The sequence below is a fragment of the Balaenoptera borealis genome, assembly GCF_965194805.1.
Source record: "Balaenoptera borealis genome assembly, chromosome: 13".
NCBI lineage: Eukaryota > Metazoa > Chordata > Mammalia > Artiodactyla > Balaenopteridae > Balaenoptera > Balaenoptera borealis.
The window spans coordinates 18,641,041-18,654,826 of NC_138870.1; the positions used below are offsets into that span (position 1 = coordinate 18,641,041).

The window sequence follows — 13,786 nt, forward strand, 5'->3', positions numbered from 1 at the left end:
TCTAAACATGCTGTCAACAATTTTATTATTTGCAAATATTTCTTTAAAAGAAGCCAATTCTTGCTCAAATAAAATGATTTCATGGCAAATTGAAGCCAGAAAGGGTCAATAATCAAACTTTTTCTTGCTTGCCAAGTTGACCACGAACATACTCAGGCAGAGCAGCTGCCACTGAAACATTTCAGTGTAACTCCATAGCTCATCACATGGTCTGATTCAACCCTAGGGACATTTAATTTCAGAAGCACCAAATCTGACCCTTTATTTGTTCCTCGATCCATTTCTCCCACGTCAGTAATTGACATCCAATGTACGTGTAATCAAAAGTACCCATAAGTGGGTTCTCTAGTACCCGTAAGTATAGGTAAGTGATCTACAAGAAGATTCAAAGCCTCAGCACATCATGACTCGTGAAAACATCAGGCATTGGGATTCTTGTGTTTAGAGTCTAAGATCATTCCGTCTTAGATGTCAAATCCACTTTTAAAAATTGTTGAGCAACCCAGAAATTTCCCATTTGCTGCCTAAGAACTGAAATGGAATATAATGATTTCCAAATAATCCTGAGTGGTATGTATTAATTTCCTATATTTTAAAAATAAAACCGCACGACTAGATTTTCCTAATAAAGTTTCCAAAAGATGTTACTTACAAGAGTGCTCTTCTGAGCCTCCGCCAACTTTGTAGCAATGAAGTACTGAATTGGCGCAAGGAGCACAATGACAGCAGCACCAACCAACGCGCTGGACCCAAGCAAATTGTAGAGCAGAATCACGCCCATTATGATCTAGCAAGGAAAACACAAGGCAAGGGGAAAAAGAATAGGGGTGTGGGGACCACTGCATGAAAGGAAGGATTTTTTTAGTGAAATGACAGTGTTTCTTAATTATTATATTAAGTGTATTTGGAAGTCAACTCAACTGTGACAGTTGAGTTTTACTATGATTTATTTGGCGAAGGTTAAATAGCTGGAGTTTATTTTTAGTGTCATGATGTGTACAACTGGTGCCGAACCAATTTACTGCATGAAGTTGCAGAGTGGTCCCAAGGATGCTTTCAACCTGAAACAGGCTTCAAATTTTTAAAAGAACACAAAATTTTTCTTGAAAATGTTGTCACCGGCCATAAATTTAACATCCCATATTCTCTTGGAATTGTATTAGCTTATCAAGGCAAGGGGGATAGAAAGTAAGAACCAGCATCATCATGTAAGAGAACAAGAGAGTTGTTCGTGGACTAAATGATCTGAGCTCGTCAGCTCCTCAATGACCCCAGAAGTCACTTAATGACAAAAAGGGTAGGTCTAACTAAAACCGTGGAGAAGGTAATGTTGGTGCCCCATCTTACCTTACTTCCCTTTTTAAATTTATTTCCCAAACTGAAGACTGAACCACTTAGGCCTAGCCTCTCTGGTTTGTCACTTTCTTCTTTTTTTAAAACTCAGGTTTTAACCCTGTTATCTTCTCTTGCTGTTTTTTTTTTTCAATTTCCCAATAGCTCAGTTTATCATAGCTCAAGATGTCAACTAATGAATTGTATCCATACAGTTAAAGCCTTTAACCCATGCCTATATGCCAATGATAACAGCTTATTAGTGACCTTCTGGAGGCAACGGCACATGTTTAGTGACTAATCAATTTGGCTCTTTGGGAATTCCAATCAAAATGAAAATTTCCTTCAGGTCACCTCTGATGCAGTCATTTAGAGGCAGCCTGGAATTTTTGATGCACTTTAAATTACACCATGTAGGCAGCTACCTAGTTGATCTGTGTATAAACACATTTTGATAAAATAAAACAAAGCATATTCTAAATCTTTACTTTGTGCCAAGCACTGTGAATGACATACACATGGATTTGGATTTCCATTACAAATGAAAAAACAAACAATAAATTTTAAAACTGGTATCTTCTTGTTCTTATTTCCTCTGCAAATAAGAATCTTACTTATATTGATCTACCTGAACAGGCATAGCCCATAGATTGGGACACAGGAACAAAAACCACATGAGTTGATTGGTTTCAATGGCAACCAAGTTATTGATCTGACCCAGGGTCATCTCACCCATGGATAAATTAGATGTAGAAAGCCGCAGGATTTTATTGTATATCATGGCCTGAAAAAAAAAAAAAAAAAAGAAATGTACTTGAAGCTCTAAACTTAATAATCAACATTATGCTTATTTATTTTCATTGAAAAAAGTAACTTTTTAAAAATTTTTGAAATAAAGGAGAAAAACCCTATAATGCCATCTTCTTAAGTCAACCATTATTTTCATTTCAGTATTGTTACTTTCAGTCCTCAACTAAATAGAAACATTTTTTCTGGTGATATAATCTAAACATATATTCAAATTGAAACATAATCTCTGGAAAAAATAGTAACAGAAATAAATAAATGCAAGATTTCAAAATATTTTAATATATTATTATAAGTATTATTTTTAATTCAGTGGGTTTATTAATTAGCTCTGTGGTTCTTTTATATTAAGTAGATCCTAGAAGTGTTGATGTCATAATATCACAGTGAAAATGAAAGGAAAAAACTAAACTGAAGCCTCTACCATTCCTATCACTGGATGGTATGTGGCATTTGCAAGAGGCCAAGATCATTCAAAGCTTGTACGTACCAGCAGGGCTCCACGGAGATTAATGCCAGTCTCTATGGTTACATAGTAGGAAGCCTGCAAAAATGTCCTTTGCAGAATAAGAGCCAAGAACAGAAGAACTGCTAGAACATAGGCATTTTCAAGAAATTCCTTTGATGAGAGGGTTTCTGAAGTCTTATCCCAAAAGAAAAAAAGATATAAATTAAAACTGTTCATATACTGGTATACAGTTTGCATGTATTAAACAATACATGGTTGTTAAATATAAAAACTCAATGTCTTTATAGTACAGCAATGGAATGAGCCACAGCAAGGCAATTTTGGTTTTTCCTCATAATATCCACAGATACAAATACAAACCAGTTCAATGTAAAAAATCCCAAATTGATCATTAAGATGGCTGGAAATGCCTGAAGGCATTTGTAGGAAAAAAGGTACATCTAAAATTTTTAAGTTGAATACATTTTCTACAAAGATATAGTCTACCTTAGTTAACTGGAAAATAGTAAACCAAGATAGAAGTTAGTTTAGACTGTAATTTAGAAGTAGAAGCTACAAAGCTGATAGTCAGCAAGACCAATGGGACAAAAATAAAATTTCCAAGAGCAATGAAACAAAAATACAATTTCCATAGCCTTATTAATTTAAAATAATTCTACAGAGTTGACTTTTTCTGATCTTCATCTATCTGAATTCATATAATGAAATAAATTATAAATTATAAAATACATAATTTGGCTATTTATTTCACCCACATGACATTTTCAGTGACAAAACACAACTTATGAAAAACTGTTTTAGTCAGATTATGACTGAAGTCATCATAAGAATATACAGATTGATTGCTTTTTGTTTGTAACTAGCATATGGTAACTTGTTTGTTAGAAGTAAGGGAAAAGCAACACTCAAATCAACACATCATGTCAATTTGGGCACTCTTCAGTTTTTATGGTTTAGATCCATTAAATTCTACTTCTGGTCCCTTCCTCTCCTTTCCTGGGGATACATACAAATGTGTAAGTGTCTTCCTTCTCAGAAAAATACGTGGTTAATACGTGTAAGGGAGAGGGATGATGGAATTCTATGTGGAATTCCGACATCTGTATGTAAATCAGGCTACTAGGGACAAAACATCACAAACGTGTATTCAATGGTAAAATATCTGGTTCACCTCTATTACAATTGAGCACTAATATATGCAAGGAACTGGGCTAAGCATTGTGCGCATAAATGGGAACTGTTCCTAGTTGCTCTGTTTAAAAGAGCTCACAACCTAGAAAGGTAAGTATATCCATAAATAACCTGCTTCATTATAAATAGTATTTATGGTAAGTGCCAATGCAAAGTGAACAATGTATTAGAATGGTACCAAGGAGAGTCAAATTCCAACGAGGACAAGCAGAAAAAATTTCACCGAAGACGCAGCATTTACTGCAGGCTTTGAAAATGTGTACAATTTTAAAAGGCAAAGAAAAGAGGACAAGAAATTAGATTGAGAGAATAGAAAAGGAAAACTGATTCATCTGGACTAGAGTTTCTATATGTGAAACTAGGGAAATCAACTCTTATTTTAGAAAGAAACTAGGTAGGAAGTTCATGATGCAGACTTTCTTAAGAACAGGAAATATGATATAAATTTATAACAGCAAATAATTTATACTATATAGTCCCCAACAGTAACATAATATCTAATAAAAGTATAATGTGACTTGCCCTGATCATTGTGAAACAGGGTGATGGCTTTTACTATATAGGAAAAGATAAAAGTACATACTAAAAATCACATTGCCAGTATCATTGGTCATAGGCCTCTAAAAAAGTGACCCAGCCACCCTCATGTACTCATGCATGAAAATTCTTTACAGAATTGCTATAAAGATCTAATAAAATAATCAATATGAAATTTCTGAGCATCATTTCCGGTACACAGTAAACGCTTACTAAATGTTTATAGCCTCTGAATCTGAGAAATAATTTTGTTGGCCACATCCATTCATTGAATACATACACTCATGTTTTTCTCTACAAGGAAAACTATTGTTTTCTTTCTTTTAAAAAGCATTCAATTCTCTGTAAATAAGCCTGTTTGAACTGCTCATAAAACTGCATTTTTAAAAAGTAGCAATTATAAAGAAATTTGCCAATAATATGTTTCCTTTCAAGAGCACCACAAACTTACTCCTGTTGTGTTATTTGTCCCATTCTGGGTTTCATTCACACGTTGAACTATTCCAGAAATACAGAGAGGTCCAGCAAAACCCAGTAAGTCAGCAAGATAACGAAATGTGCTACTAAGTAGAATTGGTCTCCCAAAAGCTGTGTACATCGCTAGCCATATAGATGGAGTCCGATTTGGATGATCGGCCACTTTTTTCTGAAAGAAAAAAAGAAAACTCGATGAACCATAATAAAACAGTAGAGCGGCAATTAATCTTAGGAACTATGGAAATCTCTTCCAATATTTCTGATATTTTAAAAGATTAAAAATAAATGTTACTGAATCCCTTTCAATACAGTACATATAGTCTGGTATCCTTGCATCCTTTGTAAACAATAACTACTGAATGTGTTTTAATGAAATAGAGAGAATGAAGAGTAACCAGACCAGTTTTTCAAACATTTTGTATCATTTTTAGTTGTCAAAAGATGACCCCAAATTCTTAAGACCAAACTAATTTTAATTCCCTTTGATTTAGAAAATGAATAAATCTGTCATGAATATTACCAAATAACACTGTATGGAAAAGAAAATAGTAAAGTACAAAGGTCCAGGTTATTGACAGTCTAGTTAAGATTTCTGAAGTCACCAGATTACAAGAGATTCACCTATCAAGTTACAAGCTAAACAAAAGAGATCATCCAACTTCAAATTGTTTCTTCTCCAGGTATTTCCCATCTCCATAAACGGGGGTCAATAATTTTTTAAAAGTTATGTTAGACTTGTGTTTCCTAGTTATTCCTTAAAGAAATGCAGAATGAAGAATGGCATATTTGCTTAAGCCAACTCATGGCTTCACACTTCTACAATCATGTGTTGAAAAGATTTTAAGACCTGAACAATCATAATTACATCTTGGAGAGGAAGTAGATAGAGTTTCTTCATCGTGGCAAAGAAGCTAACTCAATGCATTACAGTTCAATCGTGTTTCATATTCAACTCCCTGTGAGATGAATAATTCAGTTATTTTTTAAAGTTTATTGATAAAAGACATTAACACACCAAGTTCAATGACCCTGTATTATAAAGAGCACTCAGAAAACTTAAACTATGCTTAGGCTATAGCGTTCATCTTTACTTTAGAAAAGACGTTTTTAAAATATTATGCAATACTTTTCCCAGAGGTGAAACCAGAGAGATGACTCAGGTTCATTTGTAGTAACCATTTCCTGCAATATTAATTTCATAACACACATTTTTGACACAAAACAGAGGTCATTTTCATCATTTACCATAAATGCTTTGTTGATCTTGATTTAGAACAGCCAAAAACTCTTTAATTGATCCATCATACCCAATTCCCTTCCAATGTTGGTGTAAATACTCCTATTTTTAATTACAATAATATCTGTAGGTGATAGCAATATAAAATACATCTACCACGGTGGCTATCGCACAGAACTACTCAGAATGATAACAAGACAAATTGAAACTATCCAAAGATTCTGATATTTAAATTTTTAAAAGCAATTATAAATACCCAAAGAAAGTACAAGAAGAAACCAATTTTGCCAGACATATAGGATGATACATGGAGTAGGTAGATGATGCCCCTTTATTTAATTTAGCTCCCCAATTTTGAAATACAGAATCCCAATTTTAATTAATAATTAATTTAAGGGTTTTAGTTTCTCAAAAGTTATTCATGGATATTTTCCCTTTAAATAACAAAATTATTGACAAGCTACTTGAAAAAAGACAATAAAAATTCCATGAATTATTAATATAGGGTGACAAGGATTAGACATACACAATTACTGAACTTAATTCTTACTTTCCATTTGGTCCTAGAGAAAAGACAGTCTTCTCTCTGTCCCTCCTCATGTAGTGACTGGGCAACTAACACACCATATTTCATAGGCTCTTCTGGTACATTCTCAGCAGTCCAGTTAACATGACTCAAAACTACTGGGAAAGACAGATCGAGAAAATCTGCTCTTCCTTAACTGTAGGTATTATTTAAGCTTAGCGCCTTTATATTAATAGGCCCATCCTCTACAATCACGGACATGAAAAACAGATACTCACTTACCTTTTGTTCTTCATACGCATCTTTCAAACAAACATAATTTGTTACCGCCCTCATTGCTATTGGTAATTTTCCAATCGCCTTCAGATCAATAGGCTTTTTATGAGCGGATATGATGAGCGTGTTCATCCACCAGTAGGTCGCTTTTGACAGTAAATTCACGAAAGGCTGAAGAAATCTCACACCCAGATCCTGGAGGTCTTCAGGAGGCTTCACTTTCTGGGGATTCATGAAGAACACATATCTCTGTGGCAAGAAAAATTCCACAGGATAACAACCTAATTCTTTTTCCACATATTACAAATAAAATTTTGGGCTTCCCTGGTGGCGCAGTGGTTGAGAATCTGCCTGCCAATGCAGGGGACACGGGTTCGAGCCCTGGTCTGGGAAGATCCCACATGCCGCGGAGCAACTAGGCCCGTGAGCCACAATTGCTGAGCCTGCGCGTCTGGAGCTTGTGCTCCGCAACAAGAGAGGCCGCGGTAGTGAGAGGCCCGCGCACCGCGATGAAGAGTGGCCCCCGCTCGCCGCAACTAGAGAAAGCCCTCGCACAGAAACGAAGACCCAACGCAGCCATAAATAAATAAATAAATAATAAAATTTTAACCTTTTCTACATTTTCATTTCATGAGGCCAAAATTTATATTTTCATACTTCTTTCCATCCCTTTCTGAAATATTCTTTTGAGGAAAAAAAAATTCCCTTTCATTGTGACTAGATTCTAATTAAATTCCAGAATTTCACACTTAATACACTGGGGCCAATGTTAAAAATCAATTACCCCTTTAAAAGAGAGTTATCGCTAAAAATCAATCTTTCCTGATATCCTTTCACGATATTTCATGATACTTAGTGGTAGATTCAACTAAATGAATATTTTTACATCATGCAGATTGATTAAATGTGTTATCAACACCACTGTTGAGTCACTCTCTGTTAATTTGTGGTCTGGCTGATGTTCGCTGTTTCCACTATCCATTGCAACATGTATCATGTCATTCACAGCAAACTCAGAGTGCTGTGATGGAAAATGAACATTGAAAAATCAGTCACTAGTATGTCACACTATATAACGGGCAGCGTTATGTGGCGGGAAGTACAATAGGTTTGTAATCACAGACCAGGTGTGAGACTTGACCATGTTACTTTGGCTATAAAGCTAGAGTTATGTCTACAGAAGTTTCTTCATCAATGAAATGAGCAAACTGGATTAGGTTATCTTCTTTTCCATTCAAAATTTCTGCGAATACACTAGTTTGATTAAGCCAGGTTTGCTTTGGACTAATCATGGATGATGGAACTACCTGATGAAAACAGTTTCATCGATAATATAGACTAAGCATAATGTCTGGCACATCATAGGCACTCGACCAATATTTATGAATGAATACAGTAAATAGATTCCAGGGTCATATTGAGATTTCGGGAACATTAATGGTCTGAAACTTAGTAATTAGTTCAATTTTATATTTATACACGTAGATGATATTCCACTGTTTATCCTCTTAAATACTGATTCTTAACTGACAATGATCTTTAATATTCGGGTCTTGAACTCCAGTAACTATACAAAAATCACTAGATACCTACTCTGACACGAATGACATTGATCTCCACGGCCATCAGGAGTCCATTCAAAATGACCATTATGCCTGTGATGCAGAAACGCAGGTCTGATACTCCCCAACCAGACTGCCAGTATTTGACCAACTTTATGGTTTTCGTGATAAAGGCCATTACCCAATACAGGAATAAGGCTGGAAAAATAAAAAGTAAAAAGAAAAGATACAATCTTTCACTGCTATTTTTTAAAGCTTCACTGAAATTTCAATATAAATACAATGTTGACAAAGACAATTTAAGATATTCTATTTCCAGATAATTTTATTTGTTAAGAAAACAACAGATATGCTTTAGTGCACTTTTGGAGTTTTGAATTGCAAGTATGATAATGACTTTAAAATATTAGTGCTTCCACTCTGATTATGTAGGATAGATGTGCAGATATAAGGAGACATGTAAATAAGGACAGACTATACTCTACAGAACTTAACGTGTAATTAATTCTATAGACTTTAAAGTTGATTTTATCTTTTGGTCTTGTTTTTTAAGAAGCCCTGATTATATGAAGAGTTAACAAACTGTTATCTGTGTAACCTATCCATTAGTAAGTATGTTGCAATTTCCAGGGGTGTTATCCTGGAATTATTATGGAATCTATGTAGCAATGTAATAGGGTTTCTGCTTTACTGATCAGAATTCAGGTAGTAAGTGACTCTTCTCACTCAAATGGTTTAAAACGCCACAGGCATCCACAGTACACAGAGAAGAACACTGATCCTACAGAGCAAATGAGACCACAAGTAGGTCAGAAAAGTAGGGATCTATATCATCTCATAACCACAGCCAGCATTTTGCAGAAATATGAGATGAAAGCACAAACTTTCCTAGAAATCTGTTGTCAAGGATCCAGTATACTTTGAACTTTGAATAAAGCTCAGTACAAATGAATATGAGATGAGGAAGAAGAAATCTAAAATACACATAAGACAATCCCGCTTGGACAACACTTATCAAAACCAGAAAGTTTAAGGGTGATCACAACTTCCTTAGAGAAAAATAACTGAACATTGGCATAGAAACTTATATCTTTTTTTTTAGCTTAAAATACAGGGATTGTCAGAATGGATTTAGAACAAATAAGCGGACCAAATTATGTGCTATCTAAAGAGATTCACCTTTAATATAAAGAAAGAGTAGATTGAAAATAAGTGGGTGGAAAAAGCTATACAATGAAAACAAGAAGCATTAGAAACTCAGAGTGGTTATATTAGTATCAGATAAAATAGACTTCAAGACAGAGTATTATCAGAAAATTTTTAAACTTTTAATAATGATAAATGTGTCATTTTTCATAAAGACAATGAAAAGTACACATATGCCTAATGAAGATTTAGAAAGTCTGAACATTATCAACCACCTTGAACTACTTTATATGTATAAGATTGATATTTAATATTATAAAAATACACCACCTCTTCAAAATCTATATTATTGTTAAATTCACATGGTACTAGTACACACTATATATTCAGAAAACAAGAAGCAATAAATTGAAAATAATGGAAATCATATAAAGAATGTTCTCTGATCACGATGAAGTTAAATTAAAAATCAAGAACAGTAAGCATATTGACTTTTCTATTGCTGTTAAGCAAATTATGATAGGTTCAGAAATTTAAAACAACACACATTTATTATCTCACAGTTTCTGTGAATCAAAGGTCCTGGTGTGGGTCAACTGGGTTCTCTGCTTCAGGTTCTCATGAAGCTGCAATCCAGGTGTGGACTAGGGCTACAGTCTCAACAGATTTGGTATCTTCATCTTTGCCAAACCTTATTGGCTGGAAGCAAGTCACAGGTCCACTCATACTCAAGTCACTCAAGGTCCACTCACACTCAACTCACAGGTCCACTCACACTCAAAGTATACAGAGTGTGAACACTAGGCAGAGATAATGGAGGTAACCTTTGGGTTTTTCCACACACTAAGATATCTAGACATCTCCAAATATTTGGAAATTAAACAATATGCAAGAGGGAGGAGATATGGGGATATATGTATATGTATAGCTGATTCACTTTGTTATAAAGCAGAAACTAACACACCATTGTAAAGCAATTATACTCCAATAAAGGTGTTAAAAAAATACATTTCTAATTAACCACGTTAAAAAAGAAATCACTAGGGAAATTAGAAAATATTTCAACTAAGTTATAAGGAAAATACTACAGATTAAAAAATTAAGAATTGCAACTAAAATACTTAGAGGAAAATTTGTGGCTTTAGATATTTACTTTAGAAAAAATTAGGTCCAAAATCAATGACCTAAGTTTCCACATTAAAAGCTAAGGAAATAACAATGAACAAAATAAAAAGATGAGAGATAACTGTGAAAGGCAATACAATAGAAAGTGAATAACTGAGAAAATGAACAAATCCAACAAGGTTGATTTTTTTGAAAAGATCAAGAAAATTGATAAGTCCCCAGCTAGACTGATCAGGAAAACAACACAGATTTACCAATTTTAGGAATAAAAGAAGAGTTATCCCTACGTATCCTATGTACTTAAAAAATATGATCAGGGAATATCTTGAACAACTTTTATGACAATAAATCAAAAAACTTAGATGAAATAGAAATTTTCTCTATATGTGGAATCTAAAAGGAAAAGATACAAATGAACTTATTTACAAAACAGAAACAGACTCATAGACTTAGAGAATGAACTTATGGTTACCGGGGGGAAGGATGAGGGGGAGGGATAGTTAGGGAGTTTGGGATTGACATGTACACAGTGCTATATTTAAAATGGATAACCAACAAGGACCTACTGTAAAGCACAGGGAACTCTGCTCAATATTATCTAACAACCTAAATGGGAAAAGAACTTGAAAAAGAATAGATACATGTATATGTATAACTGAATCACTTTGCTGTACACCTGAACTATCAACTATCACAACACTGTTAATCAACTATACTCCAATATAAAATAAAAAGTTAAGGAAATAAAGATAACTTCCCTTGAATCTAAAAAAAAAAGTAAAATAAAAATAAGCTTATGTAATTTCAAAAAAACAAAGGAAATTTTCTCAAAAACTATAAATGCCAAAACTGCCATAAGAAGAAACAGATACTCTGAAGAGTCTATAATAAAGAAATAAATTTATCATTTAAAATCCCTCCTTAGTTAAAACTCCAGGCCCAGATGATTTCACTGGTGAATTCTACTGAACATTTAAGGAAGAAATGAAATTAATCTCACACAATGTCCTTCAGAAAACAGAGAAATAGAGAACATTTTCCAATTCATCTGTGTATCCCAGCATATAAAAGCCTGACAAAGCTATTGTGAGAAAAAAAAAAACAAAACCCAGACCAATATCCCTCACAATAAATGTAAAAAACCCTAACAAACTCTAGCAATATGTAGCATGGATAACGAATCATGACAATGTACGGCTTAGCCCAGTATGCTCGGTTACTTTATCATTTGAAAAACCAATCAGTGTACATCAGCAGAAACAACAGAAATATAATTGCTACAACTGATGCAGAAAAAAAGTCTTTCAATAAAATTCAACATTTATCATGACTAAAAAAAAGAAACCCTTGAGAAAGCAAAGCTTTGCATAGAAGAAAAACTTACTTGATAAGGTCTTATATAAAAAGCCTATAATCAATTTTATAATTAAGTATGAAAGATTATTTTCCCCCAAAATCAGGAGCTAGATAAGGATTTCACTCTCACCATGTCTATTCTGCATCTTACTGGAGGTTCTACGTAGTGCAGTATAGCAAGAAAAAGAAAAAAAAAAAAAAAGCATAAAGTTCGAAAAGAAACAAGTATAACTGTCTCTACTTTCAGATGGTATGTTTGTTTATATAGAAAATCCCAAAAAACTTACAGAGCAATAATTAAAAGTGATGAGTGAATTTCCAAGGTAGCAAGATATAAGGTCAATATAAAAAACCCATTGTATGTTACACACTGGCAGAAACAATTGGAAAATAAAATTTTAAATACACTTCCATTTATAACAGCAGTGGTAAAACAAAAAAGCTAATAATAATTTTAACAAGACATGAAAGATCTCCACATCTCTATAAAATATTGCTACAGGAAATGAAAGGAGACCTAAAAAAAGTAAAGAATGGATTGTGAGACTCAACATTTTTAAGATGTCAGTTCTCCCCCAAATTGTTCTGTACATTCAGTGCGATCCCTATCATAAGCCCCCCAAGGAATTTTTTTTTAAAGTAGGAACTGACGACCTGATTCTAACCCGTATATGGTAATAAAAAAGAACTAAAATATCCAAAACAGTCTTGGGAGAAAAACAAAGAAAACAAGCTGTATGATCGTAATACATGACTTCAAGACCTCCAAAGCTACAGTAATCAAGACAGAATAGTGATGGCATAAAAATCCATGAATGCATCAAAGGAATGGAAAATATAGAGCCAAGAAATAGATCATACTTAAAGTCATTTGCTTTAATTTTTTCAAAGGTCCCAAAGCAATCCAATGAGAAACGGAAAGTCTATTCCACAAATGGTGCTCAAACACAGCTATACATTTGGAAAAAAAGAGAACCTTGACACCAACCTCATATACCATACACACAACTAATTTTAAATGGATCACAGTCCTAAAAATAAAAACTGAAAGTATAAAGCTTCTTAAAAAACCCAGGAGAATATGAGAGAAACATATTTTGAGGGAAGGCAAAGATTTAAGACAAAGAGAGCAATATACATGAAAAAATAATAAGTTATACTACATTAAAATTAAAATCTGTTCATCAAAAGACCCTGTTAAGTAAATGAGTTTGCAAGCCACAGACTGGGAGGGAAATATTCTCAAAACATGTGTCTGATGACATGCTAGTGTCTAGTATATACAAAATACTCCTACAACTCAATAATAAAAATGCAGTCCAATAAAAAGTGGGCAGGAGATATGAATATGCACTTCACAAAAATAACAAATGGCCAATAAACTCATCAAAAGTGTTCAACATCATTAGTCATCAGGGAAATGCAAATTAAAACCACAATGTGTTATTAGTACACACCCACCAGCATGGCTAAATTAGAAAATCAAGATCACCAAACGGATGTGAAACAACTGGAATTCCCACACACTGTTAGTGAGCATGTAAAATAAACCACTTTGAGAAAAAATCTGGTGGTTTCTTACAAATATAAACATTTATGTACCTACCCTATGACCCAGCGATTTCATTCCTAGATATTTACCCAAGAGAAATAAAAACATACATTCACAAAAAACTTGTACATGCATGTTTATAGCAGCTTTTTTTCATGATAGCCAAAATCCAGAGACAGTCCAGGGGTCTACT

At 33.8% G+C, this 13,786-nt stretch overlaps 1 protein-coding gene and 1 long non-coding RNA gene across 11 annotated transcripts in view; one reads left to right on the plus strand and one right to left on the minus strand.

Annotated features, from left to right (window-relative positions):
- Positions 1–13,786, plus strand: part of LOC309609923 — a 477,943-nt gene that overhangs the window by 283,996 nt on the left and 180,161 nt on the right. The window lies entirely within an intron of this gene.
- The window catches only part of ABCC9 (ATP binding cassette subfamily C member 9), a 151,897-nt gene that overhangs the window by 123,111 nt on the left and 15,000 nt on the right, over positions 1–13,786 (minus strand). For 7 of the 10 annotated variants that reach the window (XM_082351869.1, XM_082351872.1, XM_082351865.1 and 4 more), the window contains 6 exons: positions 8,446–8,612; positions 6,859–7,101; positions 4,788–4,982; positions 2,630–2,782; positions 1,961–2,116; positions 653–787 (listed from right to left, as the gene is read on the minus strand). In XM_082351869.1, coding sequence (XP_082207995.1) covers positions 653–787; positions 1,961–2,116; positions 2,630–2,782; positions 4,788–4,982; positions 6,859–7,101; positions 8,446–8,612 — 1,049 coding nt within the window. The remainder of the gene's footprint in view (positions 1–652; positions 788–1,960; positions 2,117–2,629; positions 2,783–4,787; positions 4,983–6,858; positions 7,102–8,445; positions 8,613–13,786) is intronic. The other 3 variants (XM_082351874.1, XM_082351866.1, XM_082351870.1) reach the window with 1 other exon arrangement.